A 22,388-nucleotide genomic window follows, 5' to 3' on the forward strand; every position below is an offset into this window, starting at 1 on the left:
GAAAAAGTTAACAATTTTATTTCTTGTGGGAAGCAAATACCTCATAAGGATTTTCATTCTTACTGCATTCCTTGCCTAAAGGCCCTGATCACGACGTTGCTAGCTGTCGGTTTTGTGCTAGATTTAACCAACGTACTATTAAGCGTCGGTACGCTTTTTCCTTTCATTACTTTGGCCAAAGGTTTAATTATATAATGCCGTTGGAACAGCTGACGACAGGAGTTTATAAAAAGCGCAAGGAAAAGGACAGGCATCCGAGGTCCAAAACCGACGACGAGGCCCCCGCTAGGCCAGTCACCGGTTCTCAGTGAGGCACTTTCGCAGCCCCTGACGCCCGCTACTGACTCCCACGTGGAGCCGACTAGGCCTCTGGATACTCAAGGTATTGGACTCTCGGAAACTATTCCCCCAAATGGGTCCAGAGCCGCTGAGCAGGCATCGGCTTCTGAGGGTGTTTTCAGACCTACACAATTATATGTCAAGCCTACCTCAGCTTCAAAGACAAAAACTAAAACAGCTCTAAAGACAAAGAAACAAGTAAAGCATTCTCCTGGACAGACTTCCATGCCTAAGAAACAGATGCTTAAAATGGCTGAAGACCTAATTACCTTGATCAGGGGTTCCCATCCCCCTCCTGATGAGAGGCCTAGGCAAGAGGCAGAATATGACTCTTCTGATCAGGTTTCAATTTCCTCTGACTCCTCTTCTAAACAGGGATACTCTTTTCCTCCCTATGAGGATTCTGATGCTGAAGAATCTATTCATTCAGCCTCTCCTCCTGAGGATTATTCTTTTGGGGAAACCCTGCATACCATGAGGGAGCATTTTCACTGGGAGAGCCAAGATTACTCAGAATCTAAGAAAAGGCTCAGAGACTTTCTTTTACTATCTCAGCACAGACCTCTTGCTATTGCACCTGCTCTAGACATTGTAGATGATGTTTTTTCATAGTCCGGCGTGTCCCCCGACTCTTTGCCCCCTGCACCTGCTAAGCCAGACAGATACTACAGGGTTCCAGACTCTCACAAATTTCTATATAAAAACCCTGCTGCTGACCCAGAAACTATATCTCGGGGTCCCAAAGGGGTCAAGGCTTCCACTGCAAAAAACCCTGTCCCCTCTGATAGGGATTTCAGGGTTCTGGACAGACGGGGGAAAAAAGTTTACACTTCTGCTACTTTGGCTGTAAGGGCTTTAAATTCTCAGATGTTCATCGTGTTACACTGCTGCAGTCATTACACTCGGGTTATCTTGCCATCAGGCGGTTCCCCAGTCGGCCTGAATTCCAAAGTCTTGGTCCGGCGTCGGTTGCTGTCGCCTCCTCCCTGACGTCAGTGCGACAGAGGTATATAAGATGCAGCCGACGCCATTTTCTTCTGTCTTTCTTGCCGCGCGGTGCCCGAAGCAAAAGCAGTTCGCAAGTGCCGGTCAGCCGACTCCTGAGATTTTCATTTCCGAATCCAGATCAGAAGTCTTCTACAAAACTAAGTACCCTGTTGGGGAAACTTTTTCTTGCCTCAGACCGATGTCAGTAAAAGTTAATAACTGTATTTCTTGTGGGAAGCCAATACCTCATAAGGATTTCCATTCTTATTGTATCCCATGCCTAGGCCTAGACCACAACGTCACTGGTTGTTGGTTTTGTGCTAGATTTAACAAGCGCACTGTTAAACGTCGGTTTGATTTTGCCAGACATTACTTTGGCAGAAAATTTAATTACACAATGCCATTGGAACTTCCGACGACCGCTATTCATAAAAAGCGCAAAGACAAAGATAGGCATCCGAGGCCCAAAACTGACGACGAAGCCTCTTCTAGGCCAGTCACCGGTTCTCCGTTTTTCAGCGAGGTGCCTTCGCAGCCCTTGATGACCGCTTCCGCAGAACCACAGGCAGCCATCGAATCCATAGTGGAGATGGCTGGGCCATTGGACTCCCAAGTTTTACAGACTACCGATACTGACCCTGCAGAGGGGTCCGGAGTACATGAGCCACCCACAGCTTCAGAGGGTGTCTTCAGACCTAGTCAGCTTGCCATTAAACTCTCTTCTAAGTCTAAACCACCTCTTAAAACAAAGAAATCAGTCTCCAGGACAGGCCTCCATGCCTAAGAAACAAATGCTCAAAATGGCCGAAGACCTGATCACTCTGATCAGGGGGTCCCATCCCCCTCCTGATAAAAGGCCCAGACAGGATGTGGATTATGACTCCTCCGACCAGGTGTCCATTTCCTCAGATTCTTCCTCAGACAGAGGTTATAGTCTTTACCCTCTTATGAGGATTCTGATGCTGAGGAATCCATTCCATCAGCCTCTCCACCAGAGGATTACTCTTTTGGGGAAACTTTACACACCATGAGGGAGCATTTCCACTGGGAAGGCCAGGATTATTCAGAATCCAAGAAAAGGTTCAGAGAATTCCTACTTTTGCCTCAGCACAGACCCCTTGCTATTCCGCCAGTGTTGGATATTGTGGATGATGTGTATACTGAATCCAGCTTAAATCCTGATTCCTTACCTCCAGCTCCAGTTAAACCAGACTGGTATTACAGAGTCCCTGACTCACACACATTTCTGTATAAAAGCCCAGTGGCAGACCCAGGAACTATTTCTCAGGGACCCAAATGGGTTAAGGCCTCATCAGCAAAGAATCCAGTTCCCTCTGGCAGAGACTCCAGAGCATTAGACAGATGGGGAAAGAAAGTATATACATCTGCAACTTTAGCAATGAGAGCTTTAAATTGCCAATTTCACATGTTAAAATGTCAACAATTTCTGATGTCTCAGTTAAAACAAAAAATGCTTTCAGATGCAGATCCTCCTAATTTTAAGGAAATGCAGGATTTATTGCATGCGGCTGAACAAGTGGGAAAACATACTTTGCAATGTGGTTTTGATTCTTTAGAGGCCTCCTGCAGAGCAGCAGTTACAGACTCTGTTATTAGAAGACATGCATGGTTAAAGGAACATACATTACCAGATCATGTTAAAGCAAAACTACTGGATGCACCTTTGCAGCATGATGTCTTATTTGGAGTTAAGGCAGAAGAGGTACTAAAGAAAATGGAGGATAAAGCAAAATCTATGCAAACAGTGAAGGATTTATTACAGGTACAGCCTCCTCGATTTAGTAGAAACTGGCCAACAAAGAATTGGTCCTTTCCTGTTACAGACATACCTCAAAGGGGCAAATACAGACGTCCAAGTGGTAGAGGACAGCCACAAGGTCCTTACAGGCCTCGACAATGGGGTGCGCCAAGCCAGAAAGAAGGAGAAGTCAGACAACAACCTTACAAAAAACAGTCCCAATGACTTCCCACTACAGCTGCCAAACATTTCTATCTTGGCAGCCCCATTGGGAGGAAAACTGGCTCTTTTCTATCACAATTGGCATATGATCACCAAAGACAAATGGGTTCTCAATATCGTTTCACAGGGTTACAGGTTCCACTTTCACACTCTGCCAAGGTTAAAAGGAATGCCAAATCTGCCACCAAATCAATGGGCAGAGGCTCAAAAACAAATGACAGCACTCATGACCATGGGAGCTATTTAAAAGGTACCTCCACAGGAACAAGGACAAGGATTTTACTCAAGACTCTTTCTGGTACCCAGAGAAGACAAAGCCTGGAGGCCTATTCTGGATCTTTCATCTCTAAACACTTACTTGGATGTTCCGAAATTCAAAATGTTGACATTGAAGATGCTTCTTCCCATGCTGGGCAAGTAAGCTTGGCTCATGAACTTGGACCTCAAGGGGGCATACCTGCATGTCCCTATCAGACAAAACTGCAGAAGATACCTCAGATTCATAGCTGGTCCAATGCATTACCAATTCTCTGCACTGCCCTTTGGCTTATCTACTGCACCCAGGGTCTTCACAAAGTGCCTGGCACCAGTAATTGCATTTTGCAGACAGAGAGGAATTCAAATTTACCCATACCTGGACGACTGCCTAATTCAAGCAGAGAGCAAAGACATTCTCCTAAAGCATCTGGCATTTATAAAAAAGTTGAGTTGCCTGGGGTACACAGTAAACGAAAAGAAATCAAAACTAGTGCCCTCACAAGAGATAATATTCCTGGGTGCCAGCTTGAACACAAAGGCCCAGATGGCTTATCTCACGCCAGACCAGCAAGGACAATACTTTCAATTGATGGCAACAAAGACCCAACTCCCTGCAAGAAAAATTCTGCAGGCTTTGGGCTACATGGCATCTTGCATACTACTAATTCCATATGCCAGACTGCATATGAGGAAACTACAATGGTACCTAAAAAGTGTATGGTCTCAACACTGTTTGGAAACAGTTATACCACTAATACCATGCCTTCAGAAGGAGTTTCGATGGTGGGCCCAAGCTTGTCACCTCAACAAGGGACAGCCTTTTACTCAACTCACAGCCAGGCAAACACTAACAACAGATGCATCGGATTATGCCTGGGGAGCACACATGGCAGGAAAATGCATTCAGGGCAAGTGGCCTATAGAACAAAGGCATCTTCACATCAACCAAAAAGAGATGCTAGCTGTACAAAATGCTTTTATAGCTTTCAAGGACCTGCTGCATCCAGGACAACTGCTACTAAAGAGAGGCAACACCAGTCATATGGTACATAAACAAGCAAGGGGGCACCCATTCATACCCCCTCTGCAGACAGGCAATGACCTTGTGGAACACGGCTATAAATTATCAAGTTCATCTGCAAGCACAATTCCTGCCAGGAGAGAAAATTACACTGGCAGACGACTTAAGCAGAAATATCATGGATCCCCACGAATGGGAATTGAATCCACATATATTCACAATGATAACACAGAAATGGTGGAGCCCGGGCATAGATCTGTTTGCATCCCCAAGAAATTGGCAGCTACAGAAATTTTGCACAAGGAGTTACCATCCACAAGCTTGGAAAATGGATGCCCTCTCATTCAGCTGGAAAAACCTAACATTATACGCTTTCCCACCTCTGCCTCTTCTTCCAAAGGTACTCGTAAAAGCCAGGCAAGAGGAGCCAAAAATTATCCTGATTGCACCAGACTGGCCACGCCAGTACTGGTACCCAATCGTAAAAAACTTAGCACAAGGACCACCCTGGATTTGGCCTCAAATACCACATCTACTCTCTCAGCACAACAATCAGATACTCCACAGTCAGCCAAGGACCTTAAACCTCGCTGCATGGAAGATACCTTAGCAAAGCTGTTATGGATGTCATCCTGGAGGCCAGAAGGCCTAGTACCAGGAAAGCCTATTCGGATAAATGGAAGAGATTCTGTGCCTGGAACCAGGCGAACAGCCTTGACCCTCTTGTGCCAAACATGCATCAGATACTACAATATTTGACTGAGATGCTGGACAAAGGCCTCTCCTTCTCATCCATCAAGATCCACGCCTCTGCCATCTCTGCTCATTATAATACAGATCCACCAGTTTTCTCTCATTCTTTGCTAAAACAGTACCTCAGAGGGGCAAAAAACATAAGACCACTCCGTAGAGCACCTGCTCCAACTTGGGACCTCAACTTTGTTTTGGAAAAGTTAACTTTACCTCCTTTTGAGCCAGCTAACACAGCAGAATTAAAATATACCTCTTGGAAAACTGCTCTGCTCCTGGCACTCACATCAGCTCGAAGAGTTTCAGAGTTGCAGGCACTAATGGCAGTGGAACCTTTCCTCATTTTTCACCAAGACAGGGTGTCCTTAAGAACTATAACCCTACTTTCATGCCTAAGGTGGTTTCAAGTGCGTCCCTAAACCAAACTATTCAATTGCCAACCTTTTATCCAAAACCACAGAATAAAAGGGAGAGACTACTGCATTCATTGGACATTCACAGATAGTCACACTTCTACTTGGACAAAACCAAAGCTTTCAGAAAATCTGAGCAATTATTGGTAGCATATGCTGCAGGAGCACAGGGAAAAGCCATTTCAAAACAGACTGTTTCCAAATGGATAGGACATTGCATACGTTTCTGCTACACGCACCATGGAAAACCTGTGCCTTCCAGCATTAGATCACACTCCACCAGGGCAACAGCCACTTCAATGGCCTACCTCAGAGGAGTATCTACCAAGGATATTTTGGAAGCGGCAACATGGAGCTCTGTGCGTACCTTCATCAAGCATTACCATCTGCCTCTGTACTCCAAATCCAGAGCTGGCTTCGCCTCTGCAGTGCTGCAAGGCCTTATAGCCACCCTTAATGCAATATAGAACCAGCCACCCTACCTCAGCTTTGGGATTCTACCCAAGTGTAATGACTGCAGCAGTGTAACATGATGAACATAGTACAGTTTTGTACCTACCATAAATGTAGATGTTCGAGTGTTCACACTGCTGCAGTCCAGGTTACCCTCCCTCCTACCTCACCTTTTTGTTGATCTGTACCTATGTCTTCTACCCTTTACTACCTATGGGGAGCATTTGCTGGTACCTGAAAGTTATTGTTTGCTTTCCTTATTCATGTTTTACTAGCAATTTGAATTGCCTACCTATTTGGGGGCACCTGACATCTGCGGCAAGAAAAACTGAAGAAAATGGTGTCGGCTGCATCTTGTATACCACTGACGTCAGGGAGGAGGTGGCAGCAACCGACGCCGGACCAAGACTTTTGAACTCAGGCCGACTGGGGAACTGCCTGACGGCAGGATAACCCAAGTGTAATGACTGCAGCAGTGTGAACACTCGAATATCTACATTTATGGTAGTTACAAAAATGTACTTTTCATATGCTTAAATATCAGCAATACTTAATGTCACTGCTTAAACAGAAAATGTTGACAAATTCTGAATGTTCTGATAACAAGGAAATGCAGGATTTATTGCATTCAGCTGAACAAGTGGGAAAACATACTTTGCAATGTGGTTTTGATTCACTGGAGGCCTCTTGCAGGGCCGCTGTTACGGGTTCTGTCATTAGAAGGTATGCTTGGTTAAAGGAACAGAATCTGCCTGATCATGTTAAAGCAAAATTATTGGATGCTCCATTACAGTATGATACTTTGTTTGGTGTTAAGGCAGAAGAGGTGTTGAAGAAAATGGAGGATAAAGCAAAATCCATGCAGACAGTTACGGATTTCCTACAGGTACAGCCACCCAGATTTAGTAGGAACTGGCCTACAAAGAATTGGTCCTTTCCTGTGTCAGACAGGCCACAAAGAGGCAGATCCCAGCCCCAAGGCTCATACAGGCCTAAACAATGGGGTGCTTCTACCTCCAAAAACGGAGAAGACAAATCACAACCATACAGAAAACAGTCCCAGTGACATTCCTCTGCCAGAACCAAGCACCTATCTTTTGGCAGCCCCCTTAGGGGGAAAAACTAGCACTTTTTTCATCAAATTGGCACATGATTACCCAGGACAAATGGGTCTTGAACATAGTGTCTCAGGGCTACAGTTTCCACTTTCACACCCTGCCAAGGGCAAAAGGTATGCCGTACCTGCCACACAATCAATGGGCAGAGGCACAAAAGCAAGCGTCATCCCTCATGGACATGAGGGCCATTCAGCAGGTACCACAACAAGAGCAGGGACAAGGATTTTACTCAAGACTTTTCTTGGTGCCCAGAAAGGACAAAGCCTGGAGACCAATACTGGACCTGTCTATTCTAAACACATTTCTGGATGTTCCAAAATTCAAAATGTTGACTCTGCAACAGCTACTGCCCATGCTGGGCAAGAGGGCTTGGCTCGTAACTTTGGACCTAAAAGAGGCATACTTGCATGTCCCAATCAGACAATCTTGCAGAAGATACCTCAGATTCATAGCTGGTTCAATGCACTACCAATTCTCTGCACTGCCTTTTGGCTTATCTACTATGCCCAGGGTCTTCACAAAATGCCTGGCACCAGTAATTGCATTTTGCAGACAAAGAGGATTTCAAATATATCCTTACTTGGACGACTGCCTTATTCAAGCAGAGAACAAAGACATTCTACTAAAGCATCTGACGTTTGTAAAAAGATTACAAATTTGCCTAGGGCACACAGTAAATGAAAAGAAATCAAAACTAGTACCCTCTCAAGAGATAATATTCCTGGATGCAAGCTTAAATACAACTGCCCAGATGGCTTATCTCATGCCAGACAAACAAAGGCAACTGACTTCTTACTTCAAAATGTTGGCAACAAAGACCCAGTTATCTGCAAGAAAAATTCTGCAGGCTTTGGGCTTCATGGCATCCTGCATTCTGTTAATTCCATATGCCAGACTGCATATGAGGAAACTACAGTGGTATCTAAAAAGTGTTTGGACTCAACATTGCCACAGCTTAGAAATATTAATTACCCTCATTCCCTGCCTGCAACAGGAGTTTTGATGGTGGGCACAGGCCTGTCACCACAACAAGGGACAGCCATTCACTTTACCCACAGCTAGGCAGACACTAACAATGGATGCATCAGATTATGCCTGGGGGGCCCATATGGCAGGAAAATATATTCAGGGCACATGACCCACAAGCCAGATGCATCTTCATATCAATCAAAAAGAGATGACAGCTTTCAAGGATCTACTTCATCCAGGACAATTACTGATAGACTGACAATACTACAGTCATGTGGTACATAAACAAGCAGGGAAGCACACATTCCTACCCCCCCTGCAGACAAGCCATGACTTTGTGGGACACAGCATTGGCTTATCAGGTTCACTTGCAAGCATAATTCCTGCCAGGAAAAATAAGTACTCTGGCAGACTAAGCAGAAACCTCATGGATCCCCATGAGTGGAAACTGGATCCACAAGTCTTCAGCATGATAACAAGGAAATGGGGATGCCCAGACATAGATCTATTCACCTCCCCTCGCAGCTGCCAACTACAGAGATTCTGCACATGGATTTATCACAAGCAAGCATGGAAAGTGGATGCCCTATCCTTCAGCTGGAAAAACCTAACAGTATATGCCTTTCCTTCACTGCCTCTCCTCCCCAAGGTACTCCTAAAGGTCAGACAAGAGAAGCCAAAAATTATACTGATTGCCCCAAACTGGCCACGTCAGCACCGGTACCCAATCCTAGAAAACTTGTCTCAAGGTCCAGCCTGGACATTGCCTCAAACTTCTCACTTACTGACCCAACAAAACAATCGGATCCTGCACAGCCAACTCAGGACCTTAAATCTGCAGCATGGTGGATAATGTAGCCATTCAGAACACTCCCCTCTCCAAAGCTGTAATGGATGTTATCTTGGAGGCCAGAAGGTCCAGTACCAGAAAATCTTATGCAGAAAAATGGAAGAGATTCTGTGCCTGGAACCAGGAACACGGAATTGACACATTTGTACCAAATATTCCTCAGATTTTACAACACTTAACTGAGATGCTGGACAAAGGCCTATCATTTTCATCAATTAAGATTCATGCCTCTGCCATTTCAGCCCATTACAATACGGAACTACCTATCTTTTCTCATCCTTTAATAAGGCAGTACCTCAGAGGGGCCAGAAACATAAGACCTCCAAGGAGAGCACCAATACCTGCATGGGACCTAAATTATGTCTTGGAAAAACTCACACTGCCTCCTTTTGAGCCAGCCTCAACATCTGATATAAAATTTGTATCCTGGAAAACAGTTCTGCTCCTAGCAATAACTTCTGCAAGACGAGTCTCGGGGCACTCATGGCTGTGGAACTTTTTATCATTTTCCATCCAGACAGGGTTTCTCTGAGGATGAACCCTACATTTATGCCTAAGGTGGTGTCCAGTGTGGCCCTTAACCAAACCATTCACTTGCCTACCTTTTATCCAAACCCACAGAACAAGGGGGGGGGAGAGACTTCTGCATTCTTTGGACATACACAGACAGCTACGCTTCTACTTGGACAGAACTAAAGCTTTCAGAAAGACTGAGCAATTTTTAGTGGCATATGCTGCAGGATCACAAGGAAAGGCTATCTCAAAGCAGACTATTTCAACGTTTCTGCTATTCAGAACATGGCAAATCAGTGCCTAAGGGCATTAGGCCACATTCTACCAGAGCAGCACCCACTTCAGCAGCCTTCCTCAGAGGAGTACCAACCAAAGACAACTTAGAGGCTGCAACTTGGAGTTCATTGCACACTTTTACAAAGCACTACCACTTACCTCTCTACTCTAAATCCAGAGCAGGCTTTGCCACTGCAGTTCTGCAGGGCCTCATAGCCTCTTCCAATCCTATTTAGCCCAGCCACCCATCCTCAGCTTTGGGATTCAACGCAAGAGTAATGACTGCAACAGTGAAACACGATGAACATAGTACAGTTGTGTACCTACCATAAATGTAGATGTTCGAGTGTATTCACTGTTGCAGTTCGTGTTACCCTCCCACCATCCCCCTTTCATTTGCTTGTTCTTATCTGTACTTCACTATTCTATACAACCTATGTGGTGTATTTGCTTGTAGACGAAGGAAATGTTTACTTTAGTGCATGCATGTTTTTTTGGCATAATCTATTTAGCCTACCCATATGGGGGTATCTGACATCTGGGGCAAGAAAAACTGAAGAAAATGGCGTCGGCTGCATCTTTTATACCCCTGGCACACTGACGTCGGAGAAGAGGCGACGGCAACCAACGCCAGACCAAGACTTGGAATTTAGGCCGACTGCGGGTAGCCTGCCAGCAGGATAACCCAAGAGTAATGACTGCAACAGTGAATACACTCTAACATCTACATTTATGGTAGGTACACAACTGTACTTTTTGTTTCAATGTCTGTCAGAGGGGAGGGGACACTTAAGGACTGTCCTGAAGCAATCGTTCATCCCCCTAAGCCTTGCATGCACAGAAGCCCCATCTGTAGGAGTGGATGTAGTGCTCTAGTAATGAAACAGGTCTCATGACCCCCTCGGTGCCCCAAGGGTGGGTTTAGGACCTTTAATCAGAAAACACCCTTCCTGGCTACCTGTGTGAAGGATGTGGCATGGATCGCTCTTGCCATGTTGGGAAGGAATAAGTGGAGAGTGGCAGAAACCTAATGGACTCTAGGCTTGGAGACATCATTATAAATTAAAAAAAAAATGGTGATGCTAGTTAACAGTAATACCTATGAACTGCTGTATTATAAAAGATTGTTAGTTCCCTTTGAGACTTCATCGTAAAACTGTCAAACAGTAGCAACATATTGTACTAGCACCAAATGCAAGTGAAAATGCCATTTTACCTTTAATGATTTCATTGTAGCTCTAAATTGAATTTGGCCCCACTACATTAGTAGCCTCAGACTGTTGTGTTAGAGCCATGGCATTAGGGCTGAATTTTTTTTTTTTTTTTTTGGGGGGGGGGGGGGGGCAGCTCCTTGAAATTGCTGCCTACAAAGCTGCACGTCATGGTTATTTTGAAGAAGGCTGTGCCCATCAGGGTCACACTGCTTCTAGAATGGGAGCATTTTTTTAATGAAAATTTGTATTAATTTAACATTTACAAAATATACACAGGAAGAAATTCAACCTCACATACTGTTGTACAGTGTTGGGAATACATTGAATCATCAAGGTAATCTTATACATTTAACACATTATGAGCAGTATTTCAATAGGCTATCCCAACCAATAAAAGTCTTAGTATGATTTATAGATCTTATTATCACTTCTTTTTCAGTCTTGCGTAGTATTGCTGTTAAATTTAAACATCCTTTGAATGTACAAACCAAGGTCGATTTCCAGTTTTTTTTTTTTTTTTTTTTTGTAATAACTTTTCTAGTAACTGCCAAAAGATTCCAAAATATTTTTGTTTGACTTTTTACAGATACAGAAAGTGGAACATTCATTACTGTTGTTGATCTAGTTCAAGAACAATTATGACACAATAAACCCTTAGAAACATACTTATCTCTTCCCAATATACGTTTAATTTTTCACAACCCATAAACATGTGTGTCCAGTCAGCTTTTACATCTTTACTACATTTCTAACAAACTAAAGAAGTAATTTTTCTAAACTTAGAGATTTTATAAGAAGCAACAACATTCTATGTATATATTTCCAGGGAGCAGTTTTGTTGAGGTGTCTGTTTATAAAAAGACAGCTCTCAGAAATGTCTGATGAAATGGAACTTTTATTTCTGATACAGTGGCATTTAAGAAAAGATATAGTCTGAACCATCACTGTATAGGCCACCTTGACCAGATGTTAAGTTTGAAGCAACATGTCAAACCTGCATTTGGTATGGTTTAATTCTCACAAAATTGAGTATACATTGTACAAGTTACTTAAGGTACAGCTCCTGAATAACAAAGTCCTCTTGCCAGCTAGGCCTTACTGATTCCACAAATAGTACAGGAAAGGAGACGGCCCAAGAGTGTGCAGCATGAGTCAGTTTTACAGCTGTATGATAGGCAAACATACAGCCACCAGTAGAGAGATTTATTCACCAAAGCAGTAAAAGTAGGTTGGTACCTTTGTTAAATGAATGGTATTAAAAGGAGTTTAGATTGCTATGCTACTTTTGGTGCATTTACTGGATGTGCTCTTGATGCACAAGCATAGTTAAAATACATTTAAAAAGTATATGCATTATGGTAAGAATTGTTTTGTAGGTTTCTTTGCCCCCCTTGTCTGTGCACCATTAAGCCTTACAAAATCTGGGGAAGCTGTCATCTAGCCCACCTGTAAGTATTGCTTGAGCCCTTACCAGCATTGAGGGAATTTTTCTCTCTATGATTTAGCCCCTTGATGTGGGAGGGAACATATGACCTGCATTACAGTGGGACACTGTGCCTGCTCACACATGCACAATATGGGCATGTGCTTTGGAAGGCTACTGCATTCACTTCTTAGTGAGCCAAACACATGCACTAGAACCACCCCAACAAATATTGCCACCGTTTTCTGAAGGATTACAGAATAGGGTTGGCTGTATTCTGTCCCTCTTCCCTGAGGATATGGATGTCTTTTTTGCCAACTCTATCAGGTCCTCATGCTGCTAATTGAACAGGGGTCACCTGTGGCGTATTCAGGGCTTTATCTTTGTATGCCAGTGGATCTAGCATGGTACTTTTGTTGAAGGTGTACAGTTTTAGAAAAATCACTCTCCTTTTTTTTTTTTCTTTGTCTATCTTTACAGAAAGAAGAAACTTGTATCAGAGTACGCACCCATTAATAGCAACCTGGCATATACTTTTGACTCAACTGTTGAAGGCAAGTTCATTTCTTATTGTACTGAATGAGAGTTATCTGGTTGTACTGAAGTTAAGTAATGGACCTTGGTCTGCGTGTGTGCATGAATGTTTGTGTGTACACAGCGCAACTGGGGATTGGAGAAGTGTGGCACTGGTCAGCACTGCTCTTGCACATTATGGCATTTGAAAGCACTTTGTATCCTTTTGCCCTTTTTGAATGTAAAATTTAATGGTACACACTACTATTTGTTAACACCTTATTTAAGGGGAAATTTAAGGGGCCGATACAATGACATTATCGGTTCCATTTTAGTGTTTTAATTTTGGAAAGCATCAAAGAAGTTTTCTACAGAGAGTGTTGCTATTGCATGCACAGGTGCTTCATTTAAAGGAATGCCTAGTTTGTAGAAGAACATATTCTTTTAAAGTGGAATTTGCACATGACTGGTCTGTTTTATCAGGCATGATTAAATCATAGTTTTCTGTCTTGTAAATAATAGCATTGCTCAATGCTTTGCAAATAACATTGTTTATAATTTCATTTTCTGAATAATGTACCAAAGTAACATGACTGCTGTGCAGTACTGAATAGCTCCTTTGTGCAACTGCTTAAGGATTACTTGAGGAATTGTTAACAAGCCCTGGAGTGAAGGAGCCTACAATAGTAGCTTAATTGTAATCCGTGAGTATCAAGGGTTATTAAATCCATATGCAGTGTTTATTGCAGTAGTTTAGCAGTAAGATATACTGCCAGATCAGCTTAGACTTGTACCATATAAATGTTGCTCTCTCCTTCTGGTCACTATTTTTTTAACTACCTGTTTAAGCTTCTGGAGTACCCAGGTATTTATACAGATGCATACAGGTGAATTGTTTTGAAACTGCAGGCACCATTTGAAACGAGCTCCAAGTAAACTGCTTTTGTTACATCAGAAGTACTGTGCTGAAGCCCAGAAGAGTAATAGTATTTACTTGTGTGATGTTTACTCCCATGCTGAGAAATGCATTGTAAAGTAAAGTAAGGTAAAAGATGGCTGTGAGCATCTAGCTCATTTATTCTGTGATATCCCTTTTTTGAAGTTATTTGTTTGAAACAAATTAACTTAATTTCGCTTAATGAGAACATGGCAAAGCAGGCTGGAAACTACTACTTTTCCCCAGGGACGAGTGGTGGAATCTGCTTTTGCTGTATGGGTTTTCATCTAGGCTTGTTGGCGTTATGACTTGAGTATACCAGCAGGTGAGCTATGTCCACTGGATACCACTATCAGATGAAGATGTGGCTATTAGGAGAGCAAAGAGAAGAGCTGTGTGTTTTAAAAGTATTTTCACTAGTTCTTTTACATTTATTGGGATATCTGATGACACAGGTCTATCAGTTTGTAGCAGATAGGTTCAGTGCAAGCTTTACCCTGCTGTGCCCCCCAAGGTTCTTTTGACATCCCCGATACTTGTCCCCCACCTCGCATCTTCATAGATCGTGTTACAGGCTGTATCCAAGGCAAAGAACACCGCTTCCATGGGAGGACCTGATAGTATCCCAAGCTATATTCTGCACCATCTCCAGCAAGAACTGACTTCGCCATTGAGCACCCTGTTCAACTGTACCCTAAGTACAGGCTTCATTCCAGCACAGTGGAGAACTACCATTGTCATCCCCTTGCATAAAGGTGGTGCCACTACTGACCCTGGAAACTATCACCCTATTAGCTTGACAAGTCTGATCTGTAAAGCCATGGAGCGTATTATCATGGATCTCATAAACAAGGACATAGGCAATCTCCAAGCACTTGACCCCACCCATTTTGGATTCATCAAAAGCAGATCTTGCCTGTTGAACCTGGTTGACTTCTTTGAGATTGTCACCAAAGCCCTGAATGAGGGAAAGTCAGTGCATACAGCTTACCTTGACTTGGCCAAGGCCTTTGACACAATCCCCCACTGAGGCATCATCAAAAAGCAAACAGTTCTTGGAGTAAATCCCTATCTCATCAGGTGGGCGGCCTACTGACTCACCAACAGGACCCTCAAAGTCAAAGTAGGCATCTCAACCTCCGATAACAGACCTGTCACTAAATGGATCTGTCCCGGGACCCCTACTGTTTGGCATCTATTTCTCAGAGAGCAGGCAAAGACAAAAGGCCTGCGGCTGACCAAGTTTGGAGATGACTGTAAGTCGGGTGCTGTCACTGAATCCCCAGATGGTATTAACATACTGCAAGAGGGTCTCGCAGCTAATGAATGTCATGGCCTCAAGCTAAATGCAAAAAATGTATCATATCATTCAAGAAAAACACGACCTGTACTGATTTACCACATCAACAGCAACCCCCTAAAGCACACAACGTGTGGTGAGAGACCTGGGCACTCAGGTTGATAACTTCGCATTCGACCATCATGTAGTGGCAGTGGTCAGAAAAGCCTTTTACTTGGTTCATCACATAAGTAAAGGATTGAATCCAGAAAAAAGGAGGTTATTACCTCTCTATACTCCTCCCGCATTAGACCAATAATTTAATATAACACCCCATTTAGGATGTACCTCTCTAAACATCTGCACAAACTGGAAAGGCCACTGAAATACCTCACAAAGAGAAACCATGGCCCCCAACACCTGTCCTATGCAGACAGTTCACTACCACTCTACTTGGTATTGTACAGATTGCTCAGATGTCACGCACTACTCTCTCAAAAGGCCTGAAACTTATATGTGACATCAACAAAACCTGCTGGAGAAGACAGTTTTGTCTCCCAGAGGCTGCTCTGTCTCTGGAATAGACTTCCCATGCATGTCAAACAGAGCACTTTGCCGAACCTTCCATCCATGTAAACTCTTGGCTAGGCTTCTAAGGGCCCCAGGGCCATTAGCCTAGTAACCTCCTATGATCATTGGAAAATGGTCCTTATTGATTAAAAAGAATAGAGAAATATATCTGAATTTCTGAGGATATGTTCTAACATGATCTAATCCATCTTTTTTAAAAGCTTTAGGACTTTGACCCCAGGTCTAGACCAGCTTAGCACTTGAAACTTTCCCTGGCTAAAAGTCCTTCCTGTATGCATAATGTATAGCAGTCAGCTTTAACAGTCCTGATTGTTGTTGCCACTCATTGACCTTAAACACAGAAATGGCTCCAGGCTTTTTTTTTGTTCCTCCTTGACAGAAAGTTTAATCTTTAAAACAGTTTTTTTTTTTTTTTTTTAATAGCCTTTATATAAACTGGTTATTACTACTGAGCTCCAGTATTCGGGGCAGATCTTTCCAGTTTTTACTGTTTTGAGAATGTTTTTCTTCCTGTGCCTTGGCCTTTTCACTCATCTTCAGTAGTTGCAGATCGTTATAAGCAGTGCAGTTTTCTGATGTTACTGTTTTTTGGCAGCTTGACTTTTTCCAGCAAGGCTGTTTAGTGTTTAGAATGATAACTCTGTTAATGGCTGCTATTTTTTTTTTGTGTTTTTTTTTCTATGTATTAATTTTAGCTTTGTCATTATGGTGAAATCAGCAGGTTTCAAAAAGTGCGAGTCCTTTGGGCAGGTGTGCTGTGTGTAACTTGTTTGGGTTCTAAGCACTTATAGGTAGAATGCGAAATATGTAAAGCATTGACAAGTGTACTCTAATAGAAAAAATAAACTTTTATACTGAAGGAGTTGTTACCCAATTATTGTTCTTCCTCTGCAAGACTTTTTCTTTCCAGGGTTTTAGAGTTCTCAAACTAAAGGCTTTGGAAAAGGGTCATAAAAGAAGGGAAGAAAATGATTATTCTTTGTCCTGAGGGGAGTCTACTCCAGTTTGTGGATTAGCATAGTTAAGGTGTTTACCTGACAGACACAAGGTGCAGGGTTTGATTCTTATCTTTGGTTACTATCTGGTTGTTGGTTAGGTGTGTAATAGTCTGCAGACTGTTTACCTAGTATTTACCTGTGTACCTGTAAGAATGAGACTACAGGTGATGTTGATGTTCAGGTTAGTGACACTGGTGTATCCATGTTGTCGGTAAATATAGTTGAAAAGCACTGACTAAAACTTACTAGACAAGTTGACATTTCATTATATTCTGAAGTTGAACAAATTGGACTGTCCTTCTCTAGACCTCTGCCTACCAGTAATTTTCAGTTCATTACTTCCACTTCTACCCACCATAGTCGGTCTATGGCACTAGGTAGTGATTACAGTAAATGATGAAGGCTGCATTGCAGAAACAGATAAAAAATGGTCATGTCTCTTCCCCACTGGTTCTGACCCTCTTTTTCTGTTTCCTCCTCTTTAGCCTGTGTTTCAGTGCAGAGGCCATTAAGGCTGGTGAGCAGCCTGCAGGAGCCACTGTTGACAGAAAATATGTGCATGTTGACTGTGGTTGTGATTTGTGAGCACAGCCTTTTTTGTTAATGCGTCACATGTCTGGTGTGCCACTGATGCCAGCACTGTTGGTGCTGGTTCCATAAACACCTAGCTCCTTTTCATTTGTGGATGTCAGAGCCAATGGGTTGAGGTCTGATGTAGTGTTTGTATTGATAGTTGTCTGCCATTGCTTTCCAGCTCTTGGTGCCAGTGGGCTGTGTTCTTCACCCACGCCTTTCAGCTGTCTATAATTTGTAAGAATGCCTCTAATTCTGTCTCAAAGGTTTGCCCCATCCCTCCTAAAAAATAGATTTTAAGAAGATCTGAGTTGTTTGTTCCAGTGTTTAAAAAGTGTGTCTAATTTGGGGAATTTTCCCACATTCTGGAGATAAAAGGTTAAAAGCTATGCCCCTGCCCAGAGAGACGACTTAACTCCACCAGTTAGGTTTGACTGGTTATTGCCAGTGGACACTAGGTTGTTTGTGTCAGTTGTGAGTGGTGTTGGCTTGTGTCATTTTGTGTTCACTTTCTTGGAACTGAGCAGGTTGCAGTTATCGACTGTATCGTCAGTGTTGCAGACTTCCTGATGTGGATCTGCTGTGGTGCTTGCTACAGCTTTGCCCCTGTTTCAGCACAAGGCTCTTTTTCTTAACTGCTCTTGCAGCCTTTCAGTCTTCTTACCATGGGGAGGAGGTACAGTCGTCTGGAAGCTCCACCCAGATAGTCTAGCTATTATTCTGCTCTTTATTTTCCACAAGCCTAGCCCACTGAAGAAGAGGAGGATTTGGTGAAATGACTTTAGATCTTCAAGAGCAGAAGTAGTCATACTGGAAGAAGAAAAGACTCTGTCCACGGGGTAGTAAGAAATTGTTGTTCCACAGGTCTCAGTCTTCCTTCCAGGAATCTCCACAGGCATCCTCTTCCTCCAGCTGAGGAAGGGAGTTTGACAGCAGACGCCACTCCATAGGCAGAGGGAGTCCACAGAACCAGGGCTGCTGAGACCGCTTCATGGAGAGGCTCCCTCAGTGCTCCTGAAGCGCTGTCCGGCTGTCCTGCCCTGGAGGCAGTTGGGGGTATCTTTCCCTCCACCCACTAGCCTGGACATGTATTATATCAGATCAGTGGGTGTTAAACATCATTTCAGGGGTTACTTCATAACCTTTTTTCAGCCCCCTCCAGTTCAAAAATTTCTCCCAGATATTCTACCCAGCTAAAGGGAGTTGGCCCTTCTCGAAGTTCAAGACCTCTTTCGAAAAAAAGCCATCCAGTAGGTCCCAACAGGACAACAAGGGTCCGGAACTTACTCTCGCTTCTTTTTGGTGCCCAAGAAAACTGGGGACCTACGTCCCATTTGGAAGTCTGTGTACTAAATTTGTCGGTCAAGAAGTCGAAGTTTCAGATGGTCACTATTCAATTCATTCTGCCTCTTCTGCACAAGGACAGTTGAATGTGCTCAGTGGATCTCAAGGATGTGTACTATCACATAAAGATGGACAGATGCTCCAGGAGATACCTGCGCTTTTGGCTGGGGGCCAATCACTATCCATTCAGAGCCCTGCTCTTTGGACTCACCATAGCCCCCCGGGTGTTTACCAAATCCATGGCAGTAGTGGCAGTTCATCTCCGACTACAAGGTTTTCAAGTCTTCCTGTACATGGACGATCGGTTCCTCACGGCTCTCACAAGGCATCAGCTCACATTGGCTATGGATCACACACTGTCTCTTTCAGGATCTAGGCTTGACAGTCAACTTGTCCAAATCCCATCTTGTCCCGTATCAGAACATGGAATTTATCGGGATCCTTCTGTACATGGTGTCAGAGACTCCAGCAGTTTCCCGTCAGAGTCCAGATGATTCAGGACCAGGTCTGTCAGTTGCTGGATCTGGAACATCCCACGGTCCCCTTGATCTTGCAGGTACTAGGTTCAGTGGTGGGGGCAATCCGGTTAGTGCCTCTTGCCAGTTATATGAGAGTTCTGAAGTGGACCCTAGCAGTGCAATGGTCAGCTCACCTTTATCCCATGTCCATAAGTCAGGATTTCTCAGGTATGCAGACGTCACCTTTCTTGGTGGCTCCTAACTCAGGATCTCTGTTTAGGCAGACCCTTCTGTCTTCTCCAACCCCAGGCCACTGTGACCACTGATGTCTCCCTGTTGGGGTGGGGGGGACATTCTTTGGGAAGGATGGTCCAAGGCACATGGTCCTCCTTAGAGACCAAATTGCACATAAATGTCCTGGAGATGAGAGCAGTCCTTCTAATGTTGCAAGCCTTCCAGAACGGTCTCCCTCTCGGGACCATTGCAGTTCAAACAGACAACATGGCGGTTTTCTGGTACATCAACAGGCAGGGGGAACACAATCTTGTCCCCTGTGGAGAAAGACCATGAGAGTGTGGGAATGAGCCATGTCTCCAAGCGCTTTCTTCTTGCAACGCACATTCCCAAAGTATTAGCAGACAAGCTCAGCAGATCTATCCTGAGTCCTCACGAGTGGTCCCTGAACATATCAGTGGCACGTCGGATATTCGACCAATGGGGTCTTCCTTTCTGCAATCTTTTTGTCTCTGCAGACAACCGCAAATGCAGCAAATACTTTGCTCTTATCCCCACCAACAGGAGAGTCACCCAGGGATGCTCTGGTGCACGGTTGGCAGTTGGGACTTCTATATGCTTATCCCCCGACTCCCCTCATTCCCAAAGTTTTACCGAAAGCCCATCGCCTGAAGACTTCTCTCAACTTCATTGCCCCATTCTGGCCGCGTCCGGCATGGTTTTCCCCCCTTTGGTCTCATCTGAAATATCCACCTTGGATACTAGATCCCAACCCAGAACTCATTTCCCATCCACAGGGGGCACTGTCTTCCCACTCTCCAGTCACTTCATCTGACCACTTGGTTCCAACAATTCCAGCGATTGTTTCCCAGTCCAGGCTCCCTCTCTAGTTGAGTATTATTTTGGCCTCTCAGAAGCAGTCTACTAAGAAGATGTATTCCACCAATGGACGAGATTTTCTATTTGGGCTAAGCAACGCAATCTAGATCCCTTTTCAGCTTCTCTCCCTGACATTGTTATTCTTGGCCTCTCTTTTTCATTAAGAGGCCATTTTTTCTGTGTTTAAACTCCAGTTGGCGGCTATCTCTAACTTCCATTTGAACGAAGGTCCTACCTTTTCTTCTAGGCTTTGCAAGGCCCCCCTCAAAGGGATCTTTTTACTCAGACCCTGTCAATGACCCCTGCCCTCAGTGGGATCTCACTCTGGTGTGGGATCTCACTCTGGTGTTGCAGTTTTTGATGCAGAAGCCCTTTGAACCTGCTGCGACCTGTGATCTTAAATTCCTGTCCTGGAAGACTGCCTTTTTGGTGGCAGTTACTCTTTCAGGAAGGTCTCAGAGTTGCAGGCTCTGTGTATTAAGCCCTCCCCCCTCATGGTTTTCCATAAGGATAGGGTGTCTCTCAGGACCAGTCCTCCTTTTGTCCCTAAGGTAGACTCTGAGGCTAATCTTAACCAATGTATTCAACTTCCTGTGTTCTTCCCTAATTTTTCCAGTAAAGGGGAATATAAGTTGCATTGTCTGGATGTCCATAGACAGTTACGTTTTTACCTCAAAAGAACTGAAAATTTTCAGAAGTCCAATCAGCTCTTTGTTGCCTTTTGGCTAGGAAAGGCCATGTCATTTCCAAGGTATCTATTTCTCGTTGGACCGCCAGCTGTGTTTCTTACATTTACGAAAGCATTCACCTGGAGCTTTCCGGTCCAGTTAAAGCTCACTCTACTAGGTCGGTAGTCGCATCTTCTGCCTTCCTGGCTAAACTTTCCTTCGATGAGATTTGTGTTGCTGCTACTTGGTCTAACCCCCATACCTTTGTACATTATAGTACATTATAAGTTGGACTTGTGTCTAGGAGCAGGGCTTCCTTTGGTTCCTCTGTGCTCCAGCATGATGATCTTCCTGTTTCATTATTGCAGTCATCACCTGTGGGTTATCCCTGCTGTGGTAGCCCTCTGCCGGCCAGAATACCAGAGTCAGTGTTTTTCTGCATCAGCTGATGTCACTTGCTGCCTGACGTTAGGTCATCAGTGCTATGAAGGAAGGCAGCCGATGCCATTACATCATTTTGTTTGCCGTGGAGCCCTTAGCAGACGCAGTTCGTAAATGTGGTGGTCGGTCACTACCAGAGTTTGAATTACAGCTGAAAACATCTAAAGCGAAGTACCCCATTGGGGGTCCTTTTTTCTTGCACTAACCAATGTCTGAAAAAGTTAACAATTGTCTCATCTGTGGAAAGCAAATAACACACAGAGACTTCCATTCATACTGTGTCACTTGTTTAGGCCCAGACCACGATGTCCCCCGTTGCTGGGTTCTGTGCCCTCTTTAACGCGAGAACCTTTTGTCGTAGAGCTCTTATTGTAGCCAGGTATTTTTGTTCTGAAATGGCGTCTGGTCAGTCACCAATCCATAGACATTCTGAAAAAACATGAGTAAAGATAGAGACGGACCACACAAGGCTAAGTCTTCCGATGACTCTACCACCAAGCAGGTCATCAGCTCTCCAAAATTCAGTGAGGCACCTTCTTGACCTGTGATGCCCGATTCTATACAGGCCTCTACTGAGACTCTTTCGGAGTCCGGTATGCTGCAGAAATCTTTTGTCTTCCGAACCTTTCATTGTCTCTGCCTTGGTTGGGTCCGGAGCCGTGACGCAGGCACCGGCTTCTGAGGAGGTTTTTCATACTACCGAATCTAGACAAAAAACAACATCTTCTCCTCTGACTACCATTTCTCTCAGACCGTTGGGTACTCTTAGGCCTAGAGGCAAGGCCATCCTAGGAAAACTATCTCTTGCCACCATTTTACCCTTGCTGCACCACCCCAAGCTCAAATACTTAAAATGGCAGAGAATCTTATCACCCTTATCAGGGGTAGTCAGGCCACTCCTGCTAAAA

The 22,388-nt window shown here is 44.0% G+C and overlaps 1 protein-coding gene across 2 annotated transcripts in view; it reads left to right on the forward strand.

Moving 5' to 3' along the window:
• Positions 1 to 22,388, forward strand: part of NPC1 (NPC intracellular cholesterol transporter 1) — a 1,151,083-nt gene that overhangs the window by 400,988 nt on the left and 727,707 nt on the right. For both annotated transcript variants that reach the window (XM_044065361.1, XM_044065360.1), the window contains exon 7: positions 13,046 to 13,119. In XM_044065361.1, the coding sequence (XP_043921296.1) occupies positions 13,046 to 13,119 (74 nt within the window). The remainder of the gene's footprint in view (positions 1 to 13,045; positions 13,120 to 22,388) is intronic.

Source organism: Protopterus annectens, chromosome 3.part0 (genome assembly GCF_019279795.1).
Source record: "Protopterus annectens isolate FY-2018-M chromosome 3.part0, PAN1.0, whole genome shotgun sequence".
Taxonomy (NCBI): Eukaryota; Metazoa; Chordata; order Ceratodontiformes; family Protopteridae; genus Protopterus; species Protopterus annectens.